Raw genomic sequence first — 27,267 nt, forward strand, 5'->3', positions numbered from 1 at the left:
AAATGAAACTGTACTTGTGGGCCTCTCACTCCATTGGGAAGAGAGGATTGGAATTAGTTTTGGATTGCTGTCTCAAAGAGCTGACATAGACACAGTAGGTCAAATGGGCTCCTGTGCCATAAGCTTCTCTAAGTACCTGAGCTGTTAATGTGATTAAAACTAGGAAAGCTAATCTCAGTGATTCACTAATGGTATAAAGTGGAAGGGGTTGCAGATGGTGGTCAGAGCCTCAGGATTCATCTGTATTAAAACAGCCTCTACTATTCCCTCCTATCTCTACCCAAGTTAAAGTTTGTTTGTGGTCAATTTGTACTGTCTGTACCTGCAATAATGCATTTGGCTGTAAATATGGTCTGTTGCAGGCAGCCATTTGGAAGCTCCCTGGATGATCTTCTTTGCCCTCCCACCACTGCAGAGGCTCAGAATGATGAAAAAGCTCTACTGGATCAGTTAGACACACTCCTGAGCAATGCAGATGAAATGGGTCTAGAAGAAATTGACAGGGCATTAGGAATTCCAGATCTTATCAGTCAGGTACAACAATCAATCCTTTCTGTTTTGTATTTTCATTTTATTGACTTGTGGCTGTAATGGTAAGGGATGGCAGAACTGGAGAATGGTAAATAACAGATTGTACATTGTGCTGCAATCAACCAGTCTTATTGTTGGGTACTTTCTGACCAGATGCAGGTTGCACCCATCATTGTAACCCAGCCTCAGGAAAACACCTTCACAGCACAATGAACCAGTATGGCATTGCCAATTTGCAGAGAGAACTTTCTGAGGACTCTTTCTTTTCTCTTTGTTAGCATGTGTTATGGAAAGAGACAGGTTTTGAAAACAAATCAGCAAATAGTTAGAGCTTTCTTGTGTTATTACCTTTCCTCTATGTGCAAATTGTGCATTGTCAGGCAACATAGATCATATTCTACATATTACTAGCTTCAGCTGTGTTTTGCATTTAGCATTTCCTACATCTGCTCCCCATATTGCATGCCCAACATTGTCTTGAAATTGAGTTCACTTTGGCTGCTACTCTGTTCCTCATAGACCTGGTCTGCTGGCCCTCTACCTCTGTCGTGGGTTAAACATGCAGGTGTTGGCAGCAAAGCGCAGATGATGGTGGGAGTTTATGTAGAGCAATGAAGTAATCCCATTTCATCAGTGTAACAGTTCATTTCTAGGTAGAGTTTAACTGACGTAGAATGGATAGATTACTGGATTGGCAGGGAATTAAGTAAATTAATATGGGAGGGGCAAAGGGATCAGTCTCTCAAAAGAACCTAAATGATTGGCTATGTTGAATGGCTTTTCTTGATTTCTTCCCATTAATATGTTCTTTGGCTTTTAAATATTAAAGCTTAAATTTATATCCTGTAGGTATCCATAGAATACCTAAAGGCTGAGTACCTGGGTTATGCATCTGCCTTCTTAATGAGGGTTGACTGGGATATGCTTCTAGCTCCTCAATTAAGATGCAAGAGCAATTTGAGTTGATAAATCCCAAAAAGTATAATTTGTTCTGCTTTAAAGAAGAATGTCTTGAAGGTTTTGATTTTGCAATTCCTTATTTCTACTGAGTGATTAATGTAGTTGATTACCATCATAATAAATCTCCAATTATTTCAGGAACGTTGCTTTGGCAGCTGGTATAAGAGCAAGTATGAATATTTCTATATGCTTAAAATAAATTTATTAGTGCCATAGCATAGTATATTTAAAAATCTGACTTGCCAAACTTGCTGTCAGATACAAGTCAGTAAATAGAAAAAGTGCTTTCTATCTTTGTTTATGGTATCAGAGTCTAAGAGCAAATGTCTCAGAACCACATTTACTCCATTTAATTTCCCAAAGGTGTTCAAAGTGGGGAAATGGATGAATGTGCTACTTCATTCAATTGGAGATTGTGGAGAGAAATTGGACTCTATCTTGCCAGTTGTTTTGGGCGTAAAATGGGAGCAAAAAATGAACACAGTGGCCCCATACTTCAAAGGAACCATCCAATGCTATGTTGTAATACATCCAATGCCATATTGGCTTGAGTGAAATTCAGAGGTCGCTGGTGGCTGCTTTAAACGAGAATTAGCTGCCCTAAATATGCTAATGAGGTGCCTTAACCTGTCTAAGGTCCCTGCTCTGAAATTTGTCAAAATTAGAGGGAGCTTGCACTGCGTGTGATGCAGATAGTTTTTCAGGCTCAACAGTGGCCTACACTCGTCCTATTTGCCACCTTCCTTCTCAGGACCTACTTGCAGGCCACTGCCGTCAGTCGAGCTGGCCGACCTCACTCTGGAACTGCAAAGCTTGCAAACCTTTAGCAAACTATCAAAGAACAAACATTGATTGTCAGCTAAAAGCTTTATGTGTAGCATTCCAATTCTGTATGTGACTTATTCACCATTTTACACGTGAAGGTTCTGTGAAGAGAGGAGCTATGGTGTTGTACCAGACAACCTGGGTTAACAGACCTGGGACAGTGGCATTGCACTAAGAATTAGGCTGCAGTCTATTTGAATTTGTTAAAGATAATAGAGATGAACGTTTTGGATACGTTCATCTTTTGTTGACGGTTTACAGAATTAACCCTTATTATTTTTGTTGCCTAGGCTCAACCTCTTGAGGCACACTCAGAACTGTTCTCGGGGCAGGACACTGTCATGATGTTGGAACAAAAAGCTATATATGGTCAGCCATTTCCTTCTCAGCCTGGTCCAGTGCAGGGATGTTATCCTTCCATGCAGGGCCAGCAACCAAGTTTTAACCCTATGATGAATCAAATAGGTCAGCAAGGCAACTTCCCCCTTACCAACATTCATGCCAGAGCAAACTTTGCCCGGCATCGCATGATGAATGCTTCTGCTCCCAAGCAACTTAGATTTCAACTTCAACAGAGGTTGCAAGGACAGCAGCAGGTAAGAGCAGTTTGTGCTGTGAGTCAGATTGTCCATGTTAATGTATTATCTTTCTTTAGATCTTTTCAAAGTTTGATCTTGATCATGTAAATTTAAAAAATAGCCCTAGAGGTTGCATGCCAGCAGCGTGATTCCGACACTGGAATAAGTAGGCCCAAGGCTCGATTTTGCGCCGCAGGTATATTGGACTGGTGAACTGCAGACAACTGCTAGGATCTTCAGCGAGCCCTCGGGTAGCTCTTGGGAGAGCAATCAGAAGAGGGAGGTTGAGGCAGCATTTGAGAGGAGTCTCAAGCGTAGCCAACAGTCGCCCATATTTTCAATGTGGAGCCGGAATGAGCACTCCTGCACCTTTCCCGATCCACATTAAGTTAATTATTCTTTTAAGCTGAGATTTTTGGTGGTGGCCTTCAGCGGTCCGTTTGAGGATTGGGTTAAGGGCAAACCAATTTGGCAAAGAAGGTATCAAAACGGTGTCAGGCCTCTTAATTTGCCTATGCAAAACGCCTAATACCTGTTTCAGATTAGGGCCCTTGATGCTGATACTAATATTCCAGCTCACAATGTTTGGCACCCATTTTGCACCAATCAACAGGTGCAACATCATTTAATTTTTAGGCCATGTTCCTTGTCCTGGTGAATAATTCTATTGTCTTTTTAAAAAAATTTCACCATCATAATATTTCTGATAGTATCAGCTGACAATCAGCCTAAGTATTTAGGTCATCTAAACTAAAGAACTGAACATTCAATTTCTGGAATTTTAAGTGGTGCTACTTTAATATTTTGCTTTGTAATTGAAACTCCTATTTCTACAGTGCCCTATTTAGTCATTGAAGATACACAGAATCTTGCCTGTGGAAAAATTTATACTTAACAAATCATATTAAGATATTTAAATATTTAGTAACCAAGATCGAGAAGAGGAAGTGAAGGGTTTGTGTACCCACACTGCTGAGTTCCTCATGCCTGGTTCCTGTCATTCACAGGGCTAGAAATCTGACGGATGGAGCAGATGTTGCCAGTGTAAATATACAGAGAATTGCAGTCTTCACAGCCAATTACAGTAGTGATTTTTTCCTGTATTTCGCTGCTGGTTAGGTTCTCTATCAACCCTGGATGAGATTGTGAAGCCCTATTGCTTACTGGCACTGATGGATTTCAGTAACTTCATTAAATCTAATGTTTTAGGATATTAATTTTACAGTGTGCTTTACAACTGAATAGTAGGACACAGCTCTGTGCCCATAACTTCTGAAGCGTCCTATTCCTCGTAGCTGCTATGATTTTGGTGATTAGACCGAGATAAGGAGTCAAAGCTTGTTACTTCCCCATAGTGAAGGAAAATTTAATGTTTGCTTTTTTGATCCCCAACTACCTGGTCACTTTGAGTAGTGCTATCAACCTTTCTAGAATTGAGTAGTGGATGGCAATTGTTGATAATTGAGTTATTGGCAGAGGTCCTCTGATTGTCATCACTCAATCTTGTTATAAATTATGGGTTCTCCCACTGTGTAGAAAATGTGAGAGATATCAGAAAATTGTGCAGCATTGATGTGGGATGCATTCTATATTTGAATCAGAATTAGGAAGACATTTGAAATTTCTGTTTTGAAGCTTATGAATCCAAACCGTCAATCCCTTGGAGTCAAATTAGAAAGCCCCAATACAGTCAATCCAGCTCTCCGACCAGGCATACCACAGCAAATGGTGGCACAGGTAAGTGGCCAAAGTTCATCTTTATTTATATTTTTATATGTGATTAGTACATAAAGTAACAGTGGTTTTCCCCATAGGCCAATTTTGTTAAGCAGCATGGAGTGTGAGACTGAGGGTCCTTCTGAAGTGTGTATAGTTTTTCTATAGTTGAGAGCGCATAATGTATATGTTCTATCCGAGGTTGTGGTATAATGAGACTTCTGAATAAATTTCGAATGACCTCTAACCAATGTTCCCTCTACATTTTTTTCGGAGTGCATGGTTGATTTGTTTAAGTGCACGCTCCTTTAAATTTTTTTACATGGCCAGACACGATAACTTAAAATGGCTAAAATAAAAGCAAAATACTGCGGATGCTGGAAATCTCAAATAAAAACAAGAAATGCTGGAACCACTCAGCAGGTCTGGCAGCATCTGTGGAAAGAGAAGCAGAGTTAACATTTCGGATCAGTGACCCTTCTTCGGAACTAGCAAATATTAGAAATGTCAAAGGTTAGAAGCAAGTGAGCCGGGGGTGGGACAAGAGATAACAGGAGAAGGTGTAGATTGGACAAGGCCACATAGCTGACCAAGAGGTCATGGAGCAAAGGCAAACAATATGTTAATGGTGTGTTGAAAGAGAAAGCATTAGTACAGATAGGGTGTTAACGAACTTTGCTGTTGCTCAATCTTCAGTTCGTTAGCACCCTATCTGTACTAATGCTTTGTCTTTCAACACACCATTAACATATTGTTTGCCTTTGCTCCATGACCTCTTGGTCAGCTATGTGGCCTTGTCCAATCTACACCTTCTCCTTTGTTATCACTTGCCCCACCCCCGGCTCACTTGCTTATAACCTTTGACATTTCCAATATTTGCTAGTTCCGAAGAAGGGTCACTGACCCGAAATGTTAACTCTGCTTCTCTTTCCACAGATGCTGCCAGACCTGCTGAGTGGTTCTAGCATTTCTTGTTTTTATTACTTAAAAAGGCTGATTTGTGTACGGCCTGTGCCGGGGCTTTCAGCCTTGCAGCTTACAGGGAACATTGCTTCTAACTTAACCTAAGTAATTGCTGTTCCCCTACTACACACTTCTATTTTCTGACTTGTCGTGAAGAACAACAATAGTTTTGGATCAAAAAAGTGTAATTTCCAGTGAATGCATATCATTGTTAAATAGGGGATATGAGAATCAAGGAGAGGTGGGAAACAGTACTGCAATTACTGAAGTATAATGGAACCAGCAGGAAATGAAGTAGCTATTTCTCTCAGTCCAGGGCTGGGAGAACCTATGCTGTGCAAGGACTTTTTCTAAACATAGATGTCTCTGGACAAAGTGCATTATTCAAATTATCATTGTACCAGGCAGAAGTTGATGAGGACTGTACTAGAGACCATCTGAGCTGTCCTTGACAAAGCCAATTTTGGACCAGTTATAAAATGATCCTTTACTGGTGTCTGATACTAATATGCTGTTGAAATTATTCAATTCTCAATGCCATATAAGTTCAAACAAAAATCAATTGATCATAGTCCAGTCCTAAAAAATTGGTCTGTAGGTTATTGTGGGCTGCTTATGTCTTCTGTACTCATTTGTAGGGTTTTCTCAATGCACAGATGATGGCCCAGCGGCAACGAGAGTTCCTGAGTCAACAACTTCGCCAGAGGCATATGGTGCAACGAGCCATGATTATGCGACAGCAGCAACAGCAGGGCTTCAGCCCTCCACCCAATGTAACGGCTCCTACCGGCATGGAAGGTGCTATGGGAGGTCCTCCGATAACCCCAGCATCACCACAGCAATTCACATACCCTCCAAATTATGGTATTTAATTTAAGATAGCAAAGGCTTCTCGTCTTTTTTTGATTTTCAATTGTACTTTATCCCAGAAATTTATGTCACTAGGCTTCCTCCTAAGGCCTTGCGCACTAGGACCGGAGGAGATGCATCCAAGAACGTAATGCAAGAATGTAAGAAACAGGAGCAGGAATAGGCCATTCTGCCCCTCAAGCCTGCTGTGCCATTAAATAAGATCATGGTTGATCTGATTGTGGCCTTAACTCCACTTCCCTGACTGCACCCACCTCGACTCCCTTGTCAATCAAAAATCTGTCTAACTCAGTTTTGAATATATTCAATGATTCAATCTTCACTGGGGAAGAGAATTCCAAACACTAACGACCCTCTGAGAGAAGAAATTCCTCCTCATCTCCATCTTAAATGGGAGACCCCTTAATTTGAAACTGTGCCCCCTAGTCTAGATTCCACACGGGGGGAGCATCCTCTCAGCATCTACCCTGTCAAGCCCCTTCAGTTTCTTATACATTTCAGTAAGATCACCTCTCAATCTTTTAAACTCCAACGAGTGTAGGCCCAACCTGCTCAACCTTTCCTCATAAGACAAACCCCTCATCCCAGGAATCAGCCTAGTGAACCTTCTCTGAACTGCTTCCAATGCAAGTATGCCCCTCCTTAAATATATACCAAACTATACACCGTGCTCTAGGTGTAGTCTCACCAATGCTCTGTACTGTTGTAGCAAGACTTCCCAACTTTTATACTCCATCTCCCTTGCAATAGAGGCTAACATTCCATTTGCCTTCCTAATTACTTGCTGTATCTGCATGCTGATTTTTTGTGATTCATGTACAAGGACACAGGTCCCTCTGTACCACAGAATTCTGCAGTCTCTCTCCATTTAAATAATCTGTTTTTCTATTCTTCCTGCCAAAGTGGACAACCTCACATTTTCCCATGTTGTACTCCATCTGCCAAATTTTTGCCAATTCACTTAACCTATCAATATCCCTTTGCAGACTCTTTGTATCCTCCTTGCAACTTGCTTTCCCACCTATCTTAGTATCATCAGCAAATTTGGCTACAATACAGTCGGTCCCTTCATCCAAGTCATTAATATAGATTGTAAATAGTTGAGGCCCCAGCACTGATCCCTGTGGCACTCCTCTAGTTATAGTTTGCTTTGCTGAAAATGACTCCTTTATCCCGACTAGCTTTCCTGTTAGTTAGCCAGTCCTCTATCAATGCAAATATGTGACCCCCAGCACCATGAGGTCTTATCTTGTGTAGCACCTTATCGAATGCCTTTTGGGAAATCCAAATACACTACATCTACTGCTTCCCTTTTATCCATCCTGCTTGATGCATCCTCAAAGAACTCTAATAAATTTGTCAAACATGATTTCCCTTTCACAAAATCATGTTGACTCTACCTCACTGTATTGTGATTTTCTAAATGTCCTCTACTACCTTGTTAATAATGGAGTCTAGCACTTTCCCAACAACAGACATAAGACTAACTGGCCTATCGTTTCCTGCTTTCTGTCTCTCTCCTTCCTTGAACAGAGGTGTTGCACTTGCAGTTTTCCAATCCACTGGGACATTTCCAGAATCTCGGGAATTTTGGAAGATTACAACCAATGCATCCACTATTATGGCAGCCATTTCGTTTCAGACCCTCAGATGCAGGCCATCAGGTCCAGGGAGCTTGTCAGCCTTTAGTCCAATTACTTTTTCTCTAGTGATAGTGATTGTTTTAAGTTCCTCCTTTCCTTTTGCCTCCTGATTTTCTACTTTTCATGGAATGCTTTTTGTGTTTTCTCCTGTGAAACCAGATACAAAATACTTGTTCAAAGCCTCTGCCATTTCTTTGTTTCCCATTAATTCCCCAATCTCACCTTCTGAGAGGCCAATGCTCACTTTAGCTACTCTTTTTTTTCCTTTTTATATATTTGTAGAAGCTTTTACTATCTTTATATTTCTTGCTAGTTTTCTCTCATACTCCGATTTCTCCCTTTTTTTTTGTCAACCTTTGCTCGTTTCTAAAATTTTCCCAATCTTCTAGCCTACCACTAATCTTCACAGCATTATATGCCTTTTCTCCCAATTTTATGTCACCCTTAACTTCCTCAGTTAGCCATGGATGGTGCATCCTTCTGGTAGATTCGTTTTTTCTCATTAGAATATATCTTTGTAAAGCGTTATGAAATATCTCCTTAAGTGTCCGCTACTGCTTCTCTTCCATCTTACCTTTTAACCTATTTTCCAAGTCCACTTTAGCCAACTCTGTCTTCATACCCATGTAATTGTCTTTATTTAAATTTAAGATGCTAGTTATGGACCCACATTTCTCACCGTCAAACTGAATGTGAAATTCACATGTTATGATCACTCTTGCCTAGAGGATCCTTTACTATGAGGGCTTTAATTAATTCTCTCTCATTACACGTTACCAGGTCCAAAATACCCTGGTTCTTGGTAGGTTCTAGAACGCATTGTTCTAAGAAACTGCCCCAACTACACTCTATGAACTCATCCTCTAGGCTAATTTGCCAATTTGATTTGTCCAATCGATGTGATGATTACAATCCCCCAGAATTATTGCCATACCTTTCTTGCAAGCCCCCAATGTATACTCCGTCCTACTTTGTAGCTACTGTTAGGGGGCCTATAACTACTCCCACTAGTGACTTCTTTCCTTTGCTGTTTCTTAGCTCCACCCAAACTTGATCTTCTGAACCAAGATTATTTCTCACTATTATACTGATTTCATCCTTTATTAACAGAGCTACCCCACCTCCTTTTCCTTTCCTCCTGCCCTTCTGAACTGTCAAATACCGTTTAATATTCAGGTCCCAGCCTTGGTCACCTTACTACCATGTCTCTGTATTGCTTATCATATACTCATTTATTTCTTTTTGTGCTATCAATTCATCCATCTTATTACGAATGTTGCGAGCATTCAGCTAAAGAGCCTTTAATTCTGTCGTCTTACCATTTTTCCCTACCTTGACCTTATTTGCTGGCGTACTATTATGTTTGTACGCCCTGTCCCCCCTTGTCAAACTCTGGTTCTCATTACCTATATCGTTGCCCTGCGCTATTTCCTTGTCCTTTCTCTTTAACTTTCCAAATCTCTCCTCATGTGAACGCCCCCCCCCCCCTCCCCCCACTATTTAGTTTAAAGCCCTCTCTACGCCCCAATTATACAATTCACCAGGACACTGCTCCCAGCACGGTTCGGGTGTAGACCATCCCAACAGTACAGCTCCCTCTTTCCCCAGTACTGGTGCCAGTGCCCCATGAATCAAAACGCACTTCTTCCACACTAATCTTTAAGCCACGCATTCAACTCTCTAATCTTATTTACCCTCTGCCAATTTGCTTGTGGCTCAAGTAGTAATCCAGCGATGATTACCTTTATGGTTCTACTTTTTAATTTAGCCCTGAACTGTTCATACTCCCTCAGTAGAACCTCTTTCTTAGTCCTCCCTATGTCATTGGTACCCCAAGGATACTGAGGGAAGTGAGAGTGGAAATCATGGAGGCACTGGCCATAATTTTCCAATTTTCCTTAGACTTGGGTGGTACAAGAGGACTGGAGAATTGCACATGTAACACCCTTGTTCAAAGAAGTGTGTGAAGATAAGCTCAGCAACTACAGGCCAGTCAGTTTAACATCGGTGGTGGGGAAGCTTCTAGAAATGATAATTTGAGACAAAGTTAATAATTATTTGGACAACTGCGGGTTAGTTAAGGAAAGCCAGCACAGATTTGTTAAGGGAAAATCATGTTTAACTAACTTGCTTAAGTTTTTTGTGAGGTAACAGAGAGGGTTGATGAGGGTAATGTGTTTGATGTGGTGTACTTGGACTTTTAAAAGGCTTTTGATAAAGTGCCACATAACCGGCTTGTCAGCAAATTTAGAGCCCATGAAATAAAAGGGACAGTAGCAACGTGGATGCAAAGTTGGCTGTGACAGGAGAATAGTAGTTAATGGTTGTTTTTTGGGCTGGAGGAGGGTTAATAGTGGAGTTTCCCAGGGTTTGGCGTTAGGCCCCCTGCTCTTCCTGATGTACATTAATGACCTAGACCTTGGTGTACAGACAATGCAAAACTTGGAAATATTGTAAACTGTGAGGATGATAGTGTAGAACTTCAAAAGGACGTAGACCGGTCGGTGAAATGGATGGACAAGTGGCAGATTAAATTTAATGCAGAGAAGTGTGAAGTGATTCATTTTGGTAGAAAGAACGCAGGGAGACAATTCTAAAAGGGGTGTGAAGGAGCAGAAGGAGCTGGGTGTATCGATCATGTAAAGGTGGCAGGACAAGTTGAGAACGCAGTTCATAAAACATACAGCATCCTTGGCTTTATCCATAAGGGCATAGAGTACAAAAGCAAGGAAGTTATGTTAAACTTGTATAAAACAATGTTTCGGCCTCAACTGGAGTATTCCATCCACTTCTGGGTCCCACATTTTAGGAAGGATGTGAGAAGGTGTAGAAAAGACACGAGAATGTTTCCAGGGATGAGGGACTTCAGTTACAGAGCTATATTGGAGAAGTTAGGGCTGTTTTCCTTGGAGAAGAGAAGGTTGAGAGCACATTTGATAGAGATATTCAAAATCATGAGGGGTCTGACAGGGTAGATGGGGAAAAACTGTTCCCATTGATGGAAGGATCGAGAATCAGAGGGCACAGATATAAGGTAATTGGCAAAAGAACGAATGGCGACATGAGGAAAAACTTTCATGTAACAGGTGGATAGGATATGAAATGCACTGCCTGAGTGTGTGGTGGAAGTAGGTTCAGTTGAGGCATTCAAGAGGAAATTGGATTATTATCTGAAAAGGAAGAATGTGCAGGGATATGGGGAGAAGGTGGGGGAGTAAAACTAGGTGAATTGCTCCTTCAGAGAGCCAACACAGACATGAAAGGTCGAATGGCCTCCTTCTGTACTGTAACCATTCGATTATTCTCTTTCTCTTTTTCCACCTCCCCACCCAAATATGCCTGGCAACTGTATTTTGCAGCTCATTGCTGGACATTCTAGTATCAGACTGCCTACAGAATGATGATCATGTGGGAAAGCAGATTGGTTAGGCTCTGGTCGTCAAGCTGAATTATTCATACTTTTCGCTGAAAGCGATCTGTCTGAAGTCCGTATGCTGCTGAAATCCTCATCCATGCCTTTGTTAGCTCCAAACTTAACAACTCCAATGCTTTCTGGCTAGTCTTTCACATACCACCCTCTGTAAACTTGAGCTCATCTACAGTTCTGCTGTCCATATCCTAACTTGTATCATGTCCCATTCACCCATCACCCCTATGCTCGCTGACTTACATTGTACTCCTGGTCCGGCATGGCCTCAATTTTTAAAATTCTCAGCCTTGTGTTCAAATCACTCCATAGCATCACTCTTCCCTATCTTTGAAACCTCCTCCATTCCTAAAGCCTTCTGAGATCTCTGCATGACTCCAATTCTGGCCTCTTGCACATCCACGATTTACTTGGCAAGCCGCTAATGGAGGTGTCAGCTGTCTAAGCCCTAAGACTTAGAATTTGATCCTTAAACTTCGCCTCTCTACCACACCTCTTTTAAGTCGCTCCTTAAAATCTACCTGTCAGACAAAGCTTTTGGTCATCTGTCTTAATATCTATATGTGACTATGTCAAAATTTGTCTGATAACGCTCCTGTGAAGTGCCTTCGGACATTTAACTCCATTAAAGGAACTATATAGGTGCAAGTTGTTCTTGAAGTAAGACCACATGCCTTACTCTTGAGCAGTTTGAACTTCTTTAGTGGGATGTCTTTTACACTTAATTTCAATGCAAATGTTTTGAATCTGAATCCAAATATTCATGATCTGATTGGCAGTTGGCAAATGTGCTGTTCTGAAACATTCTTTATGCTCATTTCCAAACAATCCACTGGTCTACCACGATTTCAGGTATAATTTTATTTTCTCAAGTAATTTTTACTTTTTTTGGGCTTAAAATGTATTTATTTGAACAATGCTTTCACTTCTTCATCTCTTTCCCATACTTGTTTTGGTTGTTTGGTTAATTTAACTTCATCCCCCTTTTTCTCAACACATTTTTCCCCTTGCATCTCTGCCTGCTGTTGACCATGTTTCAGTAAATAACAGTAGGAGCTTTATAATATTTAGTATCCAATTAAGACCTTAAGAGATGCCTAGAATGCCTTGTTAAATTATGGGCACCATAGTCTTTATCTTTACATGACCTCACAGAGAAGTGACCCTTTAGCCGTAAAGACCAAACCAGGGCATGAGATGGGATACTGCAACTAGCTTCAGCGTCTTTGTACTCATGAGGGAAAAAAATCCACATTGCCTCTCATTATTGATCATTATCTAGGGATCTTCCACTGGAAAATGTGCTCGTGTGGACGTATGGGGAAGCCCGAATCCAGCTTGTTGGTGATCTCTGCATCCACGCTGTCCCCTGCCACCTCTGAGCACAGTCAACTAGCCTGTTGAGAAGAGTTATCACATGGGCAAGATACAGGAGGGTTACCATTGCCTGAGGGACCTTACCCCAGTAAGAGTCAGAAAAGGAAAGATTCCAGAAAAAAGGAAATCTGTTAATTTTATGCAAACATTACAATGCTGCATCCTTGTCACTGGGGTGTTATAAATAGCGAGTTGATAAATGACTGTAGCTATTTAAAATGTGACATGATTGGCTTTGATGGTTGATCTTGCGTTAGTTGTGGATTAACTATGGTTTTCTTTGTGCAGGGATGAATCAGCAACCTGATGCAACTTTTGGCAGGGCTCCCAGCCCCCATAATGCACTCATGTCAAGAATGGGGCCTTCACAGAATGCCATGATGCAACATCCTCAGGCTGCTTCTGTCTACCAAACAACCAGTGACATGAAGGGCTGGTCCACAGGAAACATGGGCGGAAATAGGTATGCTATATGTTAATACACACGAGCTCTGAGGAACAATTGGATCTTTTCTACCTTGAAAAGAGATATCAGAGGGTACCTTGCAGCTGCACTGTTGGTTCCAACCAGACAGTATGTTGTTTATACTGCCTGCCTGGAACTACCGTGCTTCTGTTCATATGTGGTTGCAGAGCTCTTCTCCCAGCAGCTAAATTTTAAATGTTTAGATGTTTTATATTTGAGGGTTGCAACATCGGCATTCCATATCATTTAAATTAATAACTGTAAAGTTTTTAAAAAAAAAATCCACGTAGCCCAAGAGACACTCCAACTAGTCTTTAAGTCAGGTTTGACTCCATACTGCAATAACCCTACATGCATTGTCAAATCAAAGCAATACAGGACTACTCCTCATGAGTTTCATACAACTTCTCTTTGGACTTGGGTGAAACCCTGACTGCAAATTTATACTGCAACTTTACATGGGATATGAAGCAGAAACCACTTTGCACCAATGCTAAATATAATGTAAACAGATAGTTAGTAGTGTAGAGATAATAAAGTTAGAACAGTATTTTTCAGATATGCCGAAGCTACAAGCTATGAAGCACAGGCATCAGTATTTATTGCTTTGCATAGAAGCTGATCAAAAGCTGGAACAGTAGCTGATGCTAGCATATTGGGCTTACCTCAGAAATTGCTAGATGTTGTAATGGGAAGAGGTAGGGCTGGTATTTTGTAAAGATGAAATCAGAACGGCCAAAAGACCACCTTCATCTGTACCTAATTTGTGATATGCATACTTTGCCTCCTTTAATATCTACTGTGGCCAGATTGAGGTTGCAGTGGAGTATGTCAGTTTATTTTATTGATTTCATATTTTTCTTTTTGCAGTACGTTTCCGCAGCAGTCTCCACAGCAATTTGGACAACAGGCAAATGCCAGCACGTACAATAGCCTGATGAATATGAACACCAACATGTCAGTAAATGCCAGTGGCAGCAGTATGGGTCAGATGCCAGGGCAAATGGGCATGGCTCCAATGTCTGTGTCAGGGATGTCAACCATGGGTCCAGAACAGGTAGGGCTACTCATTAAAGAAAGAACTTTTATTTATATGGAGTCTTTCACAACCTTTCGATGTCCCAAAGTGCTTTACAGCCAATGAAGTACTTTTGAAGTGTGGACACTGTTGTAATATCAGAACGCAAGAGCATAAGCAATAGGATCAGGTGTAGGTCACATGGTCCCTTGAGCTTTCAATAAGATATCTGATCTGCTACTTCAGCTCTGCTTCCCCATCCTATCCCTATATCCCTTGATTTTCTTTAGTGTCAAAAACTTTATTGATCTCAGTCTTGAATATTCTCATTGAACATCTAGAGCCCTCTGGGGTAGAGAATTCCAGAGATTCACAACCCTCTGAGTGAAGAGGTTTCTCCTCATCTCAGTGCTTAATGGCCAACCCCTTATCCTATGACCCCTAGTTCTAGACCCTCTTGCCGGGGGAAACAGCCTCTTAGCATTTACCTTGTCAAGGCCTGTAAGAATTGTATATGCTTCAATGAGATCACTTCTCAGTCTTCTAAACTCCAAAGAATATAGGACTATTCTACACAATCTCACTTCATAGGACAGCTCTGTCATCCCAGGAATCAATCTAGTGAACCTTTGTTGCACCCCCTCTAAGACAAGTATATGTTTCCTTAGGTAAGGAAATGAAAACTGTACGTATTCTAGGTGTGGTCTCACCAAAGCCCTATATGACTGCAGCAAAAATTCCTGATTCTTACACTCCAATTCCTTTGCAATATACTTACGTACCATTTGCCTTCCTAATTGCTTGTTGTGCCTGCACATTAACTTTTTCTTTGAATCATGGACAAGAACCCACAAATCCCTTTGAATACCAGCATTTACTTGTTTCTTTCCTTTAAAAAAAATTGTTTCCATTCTTTCTACCAGAGTAAATAATTTCACGCTTGCCCACATTATGCTCCATCTGTCACCTTTTTGCCCAATCACTTAACTAGTCATGTCCTTTTACAGCCTCTGCATCCTCCTTGCAGCTTACTTTCCCACCTAACTTTGTATTGTCATCATACTTGGATATATTACACTCATTCCTCGCATCAAAGTTATTGATGTAGATTGTAAAGAGTTGAGACCCAAGCACTGATCCTTGTGGCATCCCACTAGTTACAGCCTGCCATCCTGAAAATGACCCGTTTATTCTTACTATCTGTTTTCTGTCTGTTGACCAATCCTCAATCCATACTAATATATTACCCCCAATCCCATTAGCCCTAATTTTGTGCAGCAATCTCTTGTGTTGCACCTTTTAAGAATGTCTTCTGATAATCCAAATATACTATATCCACTGTATCACTCAGATTATACCCTCAGAAAGGTTTTAGGGAACTCTGTGTAGGAAAACGCAGCAGCCAATTTTGACACAGCAAAGTCCCATAAACAGAAATAGATAATAGTCATAGTCGTACAGCATAGAAACAGGCCCTTCGGCCCACTGCGTCCATGCCGACCATAATGCCTATCTATACTAATCCCACCTGCCTGCATTAATTTCATATCCCTCAATGCCTTGCTCATTCAAGTACCTGTCCAGATGCCTCTTAAATGTCGATACTGTTCCTGCCTCCACCACCTCCTCAGGCAGCTCATTCCAGATACCCACTATTCTTTGTGTGAAAAATTTACCGCTTTGATCCCCTTTAAACCTTCTCCCTCTCACCTTAAATCTATGCCCTCTAGTTTTAGTCACCCTACCATGGGAAACAGACTCTTGCTATCTACCCTATCTATGCCTCTCATAATTTTATATACCTCTATCATGTCCCCTTTCAGCCTCCTTCGATCCAGGGAAAACACCCAGCCTATCCAATCTCTGTTTATAACTCAAGCCCTCCAAACCAGGCAACATCCTGGTGAATCTTTTCTGCACCCTCTCTAGCTTAATCACATCTTTCTTGTAGTGCGGCGACCAGAACTGCACACAGTACTCCAAATGCGGCCTAACCAACATTAAGTACAACTGTAACATGACGTCCCAACTCTTGTACTCAGTGCCTCGGCCGATGAAGGCAAGCATGCCATGCCACCTTCACCACTCTGTCTACCTGTGTTGCCACTTTCAGGGAACTATGTACTTGCACCCCAAGGTGTCTCTGCTCAACAACACTCCCCTGGGCATTGCCATTCACTGTATATGTCCTGCCCTGGTTTAACTTTCCAAAGTGCATCACTTCGCACTTGTCTGCATTAAATTCCAATAACTAGATAATCTGTTTTAAATGATGCTGGTTTAGGGATAAATATTGGCCAGGACACAGGGCAGATCTCCCGTGTTGTTCTTCAATGCGATCTTCGAGATTCAGCCGAGAGGGCAGATGGGGTTTTGAACTAATGCATTATTTGAAAGACAGCACCTCCAATAGTGCAGCACTCCTTTAGTACTATACTGCACATTAGCCTAGATTATTAGAGTTGATATTTGCAGGTATGGGATAGATTGATCTAGTTCGTTCATTCATTCGAATTAAGCTCTGTTTCGAGTTCAGTGACTAAAATGTAGCACCAGTTCTGGTCCTGATCCACAAATTAAATTGAATATAGATAAATGTGGGGTCTTAAACTTCAGTAGGAAAAATAAGGAGGCTTTGCATCTGATCTTCCTCTGACTTAGTAGGGCTTGTTTCTGTTATGAGAGCAAAAGTGCATTCTGTTCCCCCAACTGTGATATCTCTTTCCTAGAGCACCAAAATTGATTGTGCGAGCCATTTGACTAGGTTGTGCAGATTTTATATTGAACTAGCCTGGGGTAAATACTAGACTCTGAATGTTCTCAATTACCTTTCTTCTCTCACCTTTCTCTGAAACAGAAATATTGCTGACAACTCAGGACTGCTGATCATCAATCCAAAAAAGGTTAATTTGGGTCCACATGGCTTTTGAGAGCAATGCACTGAGAATCTACAGCAAAGACACTTACACAGAAGGAAATGGCGCCACCTTGTGTGCTGCTGGGGATTGGTGCAGCCCAACCAGAACCACTGTGCCAGCCTGCTAAGGTGTACATTTCTTAAGGAAAGAGAACTGTTTCTCTGATTTTATTAGACATATTTGTTTTATCAAAAAAGACTCTTGGCAGCAGTACACCGCTGGGTCGAAAACTCAAATTGTTTAGGATTTTCTTTGGTTTTTAAAATTGTCCTTAAATCTCATCTGGTTGCTACCTTTTTGCTTGCCAAATCTTGCATCTATTTTAATGGAGTACCTAGCCTTGTTTTATTTTTTTTTTGGCAGTATTGTGAAATGTCACTCATAATGTGGTCATTACATTTACAAACATTTGGTTGGGGTTGGGGGTGGGGGTGCGGTTGGTGGAGAGTGACTGCCGAGTGTCAGCATAGGACCGTGTGCTTGTTGATGCACTTTAGAGAAGGCTGAAGTAGTCCAGGATCGCTGCAATGTTTCATGACCAGTGCAGCCATATCTGCACATGAGCAAATTCTTGTTTTTGTTTTCCGAATCATCTTTGCGTGAAGCATCCCATTGGTATTTCACAGTGGAACATAACTATATGACCAACATCCAACTTTTTAAATCTGCATATGCAATGCCAAGCAATAATCTTCATTTTAAAATATTGCAGATAAAATTTCAAATGGAGTAAATACAAGGTGCGTGCTGTTGACTCAAAGCAAGGTACTGCAGCATAAAACTTCTGGAAGCTGGCTCCTGTGAATATATCTTGTAAATAATGAATACAATATTATATTATATATACACTTTTGTAGGTCACGTTTTCTGATTTTTTTTTTTTGCACAGCATTGGTGAGGCTAAATATTTGACACTCTTATTTCTGTACACTTGCCTTTTAGCACCAGTTCAAGTCGTCCGTCCTGTTTGCACCAGGCCTTGACAATTGAGCTAATCTGTAAAAATGTGCAAAAAACTTTAGATTTTTTTCATGTTGATCACCCAGATTTTATCCCGTGCTGCCAATCTAGCTTTTAACTTTCTAAAAGGTTACATTTCTCTTTCTTCTCCCCTCTCCTTTTCCCATAATTGTATCTATAAAAAGAGGTGCTTCTGAAAAGTGCAGCTGCATCAGTCTTGCCTGAAAATCAAAGCTTAAATCAGCCATACAGTAACTGATCCAAAATTTGAAAAATGATTTATTTCTCACTATTATTTGATTTAATTTATATTGAGACAGAATTGTCCATCAAGTGCCGCTTGGCCACCCTCACCTCTGTGAAAGGAAGAGAGAAGGTACCTGTAAATTGCTGATCAGTAAGTACTGAACTCATAGTGTCTATGCTGGGGTGATGGATAATGTAATGATCCTTGTGAAGAGGGAACTTTGACATTCAACGACTTCTACAAATGCAGGGAGATGAAATGAGATTTGAATCATTAAAATGAGATTCAATTCTGGTAACAGGATTCAAGAGACATTGCCTCAAACAGCAGCTTACTTTACATAGTTGTACTCCAAAGGAATAATCTACCTAATTTCCTTATTTTGAGTGTAAATTATTGATTGTGTGGTTCTGAATGAGCAAAATCAATGATGACTTGATGAATGAGTGACAGGGCTGAACATCATGCAATTCTTAGTGATGTTTAATTCGATGGAGGACATATTTATGTTTAACTATAAGATTAAATTTTGATTGCTTTTGATTTTTGCTGGTAATGATATACTGGGGTGTATTTTTCTTTTTTAGAAGAAGGAAGAAAATTCTGTTCAGATTGATCTGGAAGTAACTGTTAATGCCACTGATTTCAGATACATTTAAACAAAAGCCAACTTTCTTGATTGCAGTGTCTTTTCCAAAGTTTGTTAGAAATATCAAAGTAATGCTGTAATTGAAAGAAACTGATTCATTGAACTATAGATGTTACACTGACAAAGCAGCATAAATGCAACATGCTCAATACAGGGAAGTAGAATCATTTTGCACATCTAAGTCAGCTTGTCGTTCTTATCCCTAAGTGCTCATTGTCCTAGTTAATACGAGTTCCTTTTTCCTTCTATCTTCCCTGTTTGTTCTCGTATTTCTTTCTACTTAATAAGCATTCTTTGATTTGCTCCAGTTCAATGTTTGGATGTGTCTGCTAGTGCATTATTTTTTTTTAAGGAAAAAAATGTACTTGGAAACTATTTACACAATCATGACTGACATACGAATTAGGAGTAGGCCACTCGGCCCTTTGACCCTGCTCTGTCATTCAATAAGTTCATGGCTGAACTGATTACTCCATTTCCACCTGCACCCGCTAATCTTCCACCCCCTTGCTTATCAAGAATCTATCTACCTCTGCCTTTAAAAATATTCAAAGACTCTGCTTCCACTGCCTTTTGAGGAAGAGAGTTCCAAAGACTCACAACCCTCAGAGAAAAAAAAATTCTCCTCATCTCTGTCTTAAATGGGCGACCCTTTATTTTTAAACAGTGACTCCTAGTTCTAGATTCTCCCACAAGGGAAAACATCCTTTCCACATCCACCCTGCCAAGACCACTCAGGACCTTATATGTTTCAATCAAGTCACTTCTTTCTCTTCTAAATTCCAGCGGATACAAGCCTAGCCTGTCCAATCTTTCCTCATAAGACAGTCCTCCTATTCCAGGTATTAGTCTTGTAAATCTTCTCTGTACTGCCTCCATTGTATTTTTTATATCCTTCCTTAAATAAGGAGTACACAGTACTCCAGATGTGGTCTCAACAATGTCCTGTATAGCTGAAGCATAACCTCCCTACTTTTGTATTCAATTCCCCTCCTGATAAGCGATAACGTTCTATTAGCTTTCCTAATTATGTGCTGTACCTGCATACTAACCTTTTGCGATTCATGCACTGGGACACCCAGATCCCTCTGCATCTCAGAGCTCTGCAATCTCTCACCATTTAGATAATATACTTATTTTTATTCTTCCTGCCCAAGTGGACAATTTTCACACTTTCCCACATTATACTCCATTTGCCATGTCTTTGCCCACTCACTTAACCTATCTATATCCCTTTGTAGCCCCCTTATGTCCTCTTCACAAGTTACTTTCCTACCTATCTTCATGTCATCAGCAAATTTAGCAACCATACCTTTGGTCCCTTCATCTAAGTCATTTGTATAAATTGTAAAAAGTTGAGGCCCCAGCACAGATCCCTGTGGTACGCCACTCGTTACATCTTGCCAACCAGAAAATGACCCATTTATGTCTACTCTCTGTTTCCTGTTAGCTAACCAATCTTCTATCCATGCTAATGTTACCCCCGACAGCATAAGCTTTTATTTTCTGCAATAACCTTTGATGTGGCACCTTATCAAATGCCTTCTGGAAATCTAAGTATAATACATCCACCGGTTTCCCTTTATCCACAGCACATGTCACTCCCTCAAAGAACTTTAATAAATTGGTTAAACATGATTTCCCTTTCACAAAACCATGTTGACTCTGCCTGATTACCTTGAATTTCTCTAAATGCCCTGCTATAACGTCTTTAATAATAGCTTCTAACATTTTCTCTAAGACAAATGTTAAGCAAACTGGCCTGTAGTTTCCTGCTTTCTGTCTCCCTTTTTGAATAAAGGAGTTACATTCGCTATTTTCCAATCTAACGGAACCTTCCCCAAATCTAGGGAATTTTGGAAAATTAAAACCAACACGTCAACTATCTCACTAGCCACTTCTTTTAACACCTTAGAACAAAGTCCATCAGGACCCGGGGACTTGTCAGCCCGCAGCTCCAACAATTCATTCAGTACCACTTCCCTGGTGATTGTTATTCTCTTGAGTTCCTCCCTCCCTTCCATTTCCTGACTTACAGCTAATACTGGGATGTTACTTGTATCCTCAGTATTGAAGACCAATGCAAAATATCTTTTCGATTCATCTGCCATCTCCTTATTATCCATTATTAATTTGCCAGACTCACTTTCTATAGGACCAACGCTCACTTTGTTAACTCTTTTCTTTTTAAAATATCTATAGAAACTCTTACTATCTGTTTTTGTATTTCTAGTTAGCTTTCTCTTGTACTCTAATTTTACCTTCCTTTCATTCTGGTTGGCTCCAGAACCTATTGTTCCAAGAAATTATCCCGAAAACATTCTATGTATTCCTCATCTAGGCTACCTCTGCCCATCTGATTTTTCCAGTCTATATGTAGGGTAAATTCCCCCATAATTATTGCTGTACCTTTCTGACAAGCTGCCATTATTTTTCCTTTATACCCCATCCTACAGTGTGGTTAATTTTAGGTGGCCTGTACACCACTCCCACAAGTGACTTCTTGCCTTTATGATTTCTCATCTCTACCCAAACTGCTTCTGCATCCTGGTTTCCTGAACTTAGGTCATCCCTCTCTATTGCACTAATACCATCATTAATAACAGAGCTACCCCTCCACATTTTCCTGGCTTCCTGTCCTTCATAAATGCCAGGTACCCTTCAATATTCAGGTCCCAATCTATGTTGTCCTGCAGCCATGTCTCTGATGGCTGTTAGATCGTACTTATTTATTTCAATTTGCACTCTCAGTTCATCTGTTTTGTTTCGAATGCTATGTGCATTCAGATACAGAGCCTTTAGTTTTGTCCTTTTATTATTTTTGCAACCTCTAACCTTATCTGTTGATTTACTCTTAGATTGGTATTCTCTGTCCCTTCCTGTCACAGTCTGTTTATCATTTCCCACATTAATACCTTTTCTCTCTTGCCTTGTCTCTACTCCTTGATTTACCATATCTTCCCCAATTTGATCCCTTGCCCCCACTATTCAGTTTAAAACCCTCTCTACATCCCTAGTTATGCAGCTCGCTAGAACACCGGCCCCAGCATGATTCAGGTGTAGACTGTCCCAACGGCCACCACTTTCCCCAGTACTAGTGCCAGTGCTCCACGAACAGGAACCCACTTCTACCACACCGGTCTTTGAGCCACGCATTAATTTCTCTAATTTTATTTGCCCTATGCCAATTTGCACTTGGCTCAGGTAATAATCCAGAGCTTATTAACTTTGAGGTTCTGCTTCTTAATTTGGCGCCTAGTTCTTCATACTGACTATGCAGAACCTCTTTCCTTGTCCTGCCTATGTTGTTGGTACCTACATGGACCACGACGACTGGATCCTCCCCTTCCCACTGTAAGTTCCTCTCCAGCCCTGAGCAGATGTCCCGAACCCTGGCACCGGGCGGGCAACACAGCCGTCTGGACTCCTGCGCTTTGCTGCAGAGAACAGTGTCAATCCCCCTAACTATACTGTCCCCTACGACCACTACATTCCTTTTTTCTCCCTCCACTTGAATGGCTTCCTGTACCATGGTCAGGTTGCTCATCCACCCTGCAGCCCCCACTCTCTTCCAAACAAGCTGAAAGAACCTCAAACCCGTTGGACAATCGCAAAGGCTGAGGCTCCTGCCCTCTGGTCCCCTTACCTGTCTCAGCTGCAGCCACACTCTCCTGTCCCTGACCACTGACCAAATCAGAAGTCCCTATCCTAAGGGGTGTGACCACCTCGTGGTTCAAAATGTCCAGATAACTTTCCCCCTCCCTGATCTGTCGCAGTGTCTGCAGCTCTGACTCCAGATCAATGACTCTGAGCCGAAGCTCTTTGAGCCGCAAACACTTACTGCAGACATGTTTGCCCTGGATCACACTGGCATCCTGGAACTCCCACATGCTGCAGCTGTGACACATCACCTACCCTGCCATCCTGAGTGTGTTTTAATTAATTACTTAATTATTTTATTCAATTGTTTTAATGCAGAATTAGTAACTGCCACTGAGAACTTCTTTGTCCCCAAAAGGGTGCAGCAATTTAAATGACTTTTCTCCCCCTAATGATTGAAGTCAAATGTTCAGATGGTACAGAAATCAATGCAACAATTCAATTGATGTGTAAGATATCTGTGCTGCTAATGCAGTTTGAGTCAGGCCACAACTACAGTTCTGCCTCTATAGACATGTTCATTTTTTAAAATCAATATATACAATGTTACTGGAACTACCGTAGATAAAGACAATGTCAAACCTGGTTAACTTTTTTATTGTGACTTGCATTTAGGGACAAGCAACAGTTAGATGAGTGGAATAGGAAAAGTTCTGTTTTTGGCAGCTTTCATGAATATTATCTGAAATTGAACCTACTTTAGTTGAAACAATGGTTATGTTTGTACAGCTAATGGCCTGAGGCCTTTTCTGATCATATTGATCACTTAACGGAGTTTAAAAGAAAACAACTAGTTGCTGTCAACAGTAGCAGATACATTCCACATCTACTGAATAGTGTTTTTATTAGTGACATCTCTCCCAACCCCCAGGAGAAACAAAGCAAATATTTAATTTTTGTTTTCTTTGGATGAATTACTGACTGCGTGTTGGCTTTTCTTAAAATTGAAAGAAACTTTGCTTTATTAGGAGAGGTTTGATTAGCAGCACCTGATTTTTTGTTTAGAAGTATCCCTCCATGACTGCTTAATATGTTTAAGGTTTTTTTTAAATGATCTGAAAGCTGTCTAGAAACATTGATGGACTTCTTTCAGCCATTAATTGCTACATTTTACACACAGGGCAGACATTTGGCAGCCGTTGACTGGCGCTCCCTGGTGTACAAATGAGTCAAAATAAAATTTTGCCATCTGAAGCCAACCATGCACAGATGGAGCTGAGCAATACATGAAACAGAGGCATTGCAGTTCAACTGTTACCTGGCCAACTTGAGAAGAGAAACATGGCTGAGTGTTGTTTTCACTCCGTTGAAAATTGAGTCTCAATCCTGAAATAATGAAAAAGATGATTTTTTTGGAATGGGGAATAAAATAAAAGCTTGCCTTATTTGTACATGGGTAATTAAGAGTAAACATTTTCAGAATTAAAAGATTAATCTTGGTATACATTGACAGGCTTTTACTGTGGGTTGGGCAGGGGGGAAAACATTAGTTACTTTGGTTGCTAAGTAATGAAAATACTCAGGTTTGCTGCACATCTAGACGGAAGTCGAAACTAACCAAAAATGAAACAAGTGACTAAATTAGCCTGATCATGTGAAAGATCGTGGTGATAAACCAGCAACCTGATTTTGTAGAGGTCATGGCGATAATTCAGTAACCTGATGTTGGCTGCAATACAGTAGCAGATTCCTAGTATGAAGAACTGTATGGAAAACTGTGTTTCATTTATATCCAGTTGCACTTTTCTGTATCCTAAGGAGGAAGTAGATATTAAAAATACTATGATTATATTCAATACAGAGTTTCATTAAGAATATAACTGATTAAAGTGCATATTCTATTAACTATTTTATTACTTTTGCTTTGTGGGGAACTGCTTGCTTTTCTTACTAAATCTAGGCATGATGGTATAGCTGATCCCCATACCGAAACCCTGAATATTGCGGCCATTAAGCAGGATTGATTCCCTGTATAAAAATGTTCAAATCTCAAGCTGCAGTCCAATGTATGAACATTCCTCAGTGGCAAAGAATGCCCAGTTACAGCTTGAGCAATAGGGGTATTCCATGTTCAACAGAAAGGTGAATTGCAGCTACCTGTCTGATTCAAGAATGTGTTCTTTTTGTACTGGATCATGCTGCATGGCATGGGATAAATCACTTGCATCCCGCAAGAAAAGGGCATTACTCATAGATTCCCAAGTTATGAAAATGAATTGATTTTTACATAATCTAAAGAAAAGCCTGGGCTTTATAGAAGCAGTATAAGATTCTTGCATTTTATTTTAAAGTTTCTACAGCTAATTACTACAAACTGACTGACTTAAAATTATTGTAATGGCAAGTTCTGATAAAGGGTTTTTGTATAAGAGATATTTATAAAGGATACAAACTTGAATTAACTGCTGATTGTCTCAATTCAATCCCTTTTTTCTTAATGTAAGCAATATTTACAAAAGATCAGTGTGCCAACTCCTATTAGAACATCTATTTGTTGCTTCAAAGAATGGAAAATGCCGATGATCCCAAAGGGTGCAAGGCTTTCAATATTCTGGCTTGCTCATGAGCTGTACCGTCAACCTTACTACAGAAGGTAGCAGTATTTTGATTCCCTGAATCTTCCGCAGGTTCATCTAGGGAGTAGCTGAGCCATACAAACCCAGAATGGCTTCAGGTTTGATCTCTATATTTTGTGCTGAGTCAATTCATGTCAGCTAGGAGGTGGGTGTGAGGAAGAAAGGCACATTACAATTGTTCTCAATTACTCTGATTTAGGGAGGAGAGAACTGGCTAGGATTCTTGCTTCTGATCCTGCTGGAATTCATGCATAAATGGATATCTGGAGTATAAGGGCAAGGTTGGCTAGAAGCCTGCTGGGGTCAAATAGCCTGATGAGACATACTCTAGGATTGCGGGTGGATCAGCTTTATGAGGCACTCAGTGCCTGTGGCACAATACTCCAAGGTGGATTCATTGCCTTCAAGAAGGAAGGGAGGGGGAGAAAAGCAAATTTCAAGGGATGAGCATCATTTATTTTAAACAACTTGGATTTTATTCCAGGTGAAACAAGTTAACACTGTCTATGAATCAGCATCATTCTTTCAGTCTGAACACTGACCTTGACTAATGTCCACAACTCATTTTGGAAATTGAAAGGGCTGGGCTGCATGTCTGTTTCCAATCTCCAGACTTCCTTATTAGCTTCCCCACCACCTTACCTGACTCTGACCATTTAATCTAATAATGATTCACATCACAGAGTTCAGAGCACTGTGAATAAAATGGAATTATATTTTTAATGCAGAAAATGATTGTTTTGAATTCCTATACAATAATTATGTGCGATCTGAACTGGGTGCTCTTGGAGGTTTGGGATTTCTAGGTAAGAGGTGTGCGATTAGAGTATAGATTTTTGATTTTTTTTTCATTCTTGGATTGCATACTACTATAGAAATCTGAGATCATGTATATTCAAACCCTTTGCTTACTGATAACACCAAATTGTACATTAATATAGTTAATGTATAGGTTTACCTGATGAAGCAAACTATTTATTATTTAAATATGAAATAATTCAATACAGGTATTATAATGAGTCACTTTTCTTTTTATTTTTCCCATTAGCCTCAGCCTAGTTTTTATGTTTTCAAGTTTCTGTATCAAATTTTGTTGGTAGTAGACACCTGTAAAAAATGATAATGAAATTGATAAATTTATCATGCTGTAAAAGCAATATTTGAAAGGCCAATTGGAGGATTCCTACAGTATTGAAGAGTAGTGAGAATTTAATTTAGCTCAGTCTAAAGATATCTAACATTGCTGTTTGTATCCCAATGTTACATTTCATGCAAAGCAAGGTATGATAGAAAATTTGTTTAAAAAATGTACAAAATAATTAAAAAAAAAAGGTTATTAGCAGATATTGCTTTTACTGATTTATTTGCCTCTTGATGTTAATGTTGTAAATAAAGATTTCTATTTAAAATGTCTGGCGATTTGTTACCGTATCTTGCTATTCAGCTGTTTGGAAACAGATGTTGTAAGAAAGCATTCTGTAAAAGTTGTACATTAAATACACATAAGCCATGTCTGAATAAATTTTCATGATATTAAAGTGTGCGAATGTGAATGTTAAAAGAAACATACAGTTGTACCACATTGTGTATCATTTTATTTACTGTTAATGGTTTTTAAAAAATCTATTTGGTCAGGGAGAAAGGTGGTCTCAAATAAAAAATAGAAAATGCTGGAAATACTCAGGTCAGGCAGTATCTGTGGAGTGAGAAACAGAATTAATGGGCTGGATTTTAAAGCCCCTCCGGTGTCAGGGACGTGGCGGGTGGGGGGGGGGTGGCAATGAAGATCGGTACAGCGGAGATCTGCCACTGACCCTGATGGGGGCAAGCCCCGTACCTCATGGCAGCCATCCCGTCGCCTCCTAAGTCGCCACACCGATTTT

General features: G+C 40.3%; 1 protein-coding gene across 11 annotated transcripts in view; it reads left to right on the plus strand.

The window, feature by feature from the left end:
* LOC137378257 (nuclear receptor coactivator 3-like) overlaps positions 1-26,949 on the plus strand; it is a 295,743-nt gene extending 268,794 nt beyond the window's left edge. For 9 of the 11 annotated variants that reach the window (XM_068048490.1, XM_068048498.1, XM_068048500.1 and 6 more), the window contains 7 exons: positions 363-534; positions 2,607-2,912; positions 4,530-4,631; positions 6,212-6,437; positions 13,179-13,353; positions 14,227-14,413; positions 17,232-26,949. In XM_068048490.1, coding sequence (XP_067904591.1) covers positions 363-534; positions 2,607-2,912; positions 4,530-4,631; positions 6,212-6,437; positions 13,179-13,353; positions 14,227-14,413; positions 17,232-17,243 — 1,180 coding nt within the window. In that variant the 3' untranslated portion in view covers positions 17,244-26,949. The remainder of the gene's footprint in view (positions 1-362; positions 535-2,606; positions 2,913-4,529; positions 4,632-6,211; positions 6,438-13,178; positions 13,354-14,226; positions 14,414-17,231) is intronic. The other 2 variants (XM_068048497.1, XM_068048499.1) reach the window with 1 other exon arrangement.
* The last annotated feature ends 318 nt before the right edge of the window (positions 26,950-27,267 follow it).

Source organism: Heterodontus francisci, chromosome 16 (genome assembly GCF_036365525.1).
Source record: "Heterodontus francisci isolate sHetFra1 chromosome 16, sHetFra1.hap1, whole genome shotgun sequence".
Taxonomy (NCBI): Eukaryota; Metazoa; Chordata; class Chondrichthyes; order Heterodontiformes; family Heterodontidae; genus Heterodontus; species Heterodontus francisci.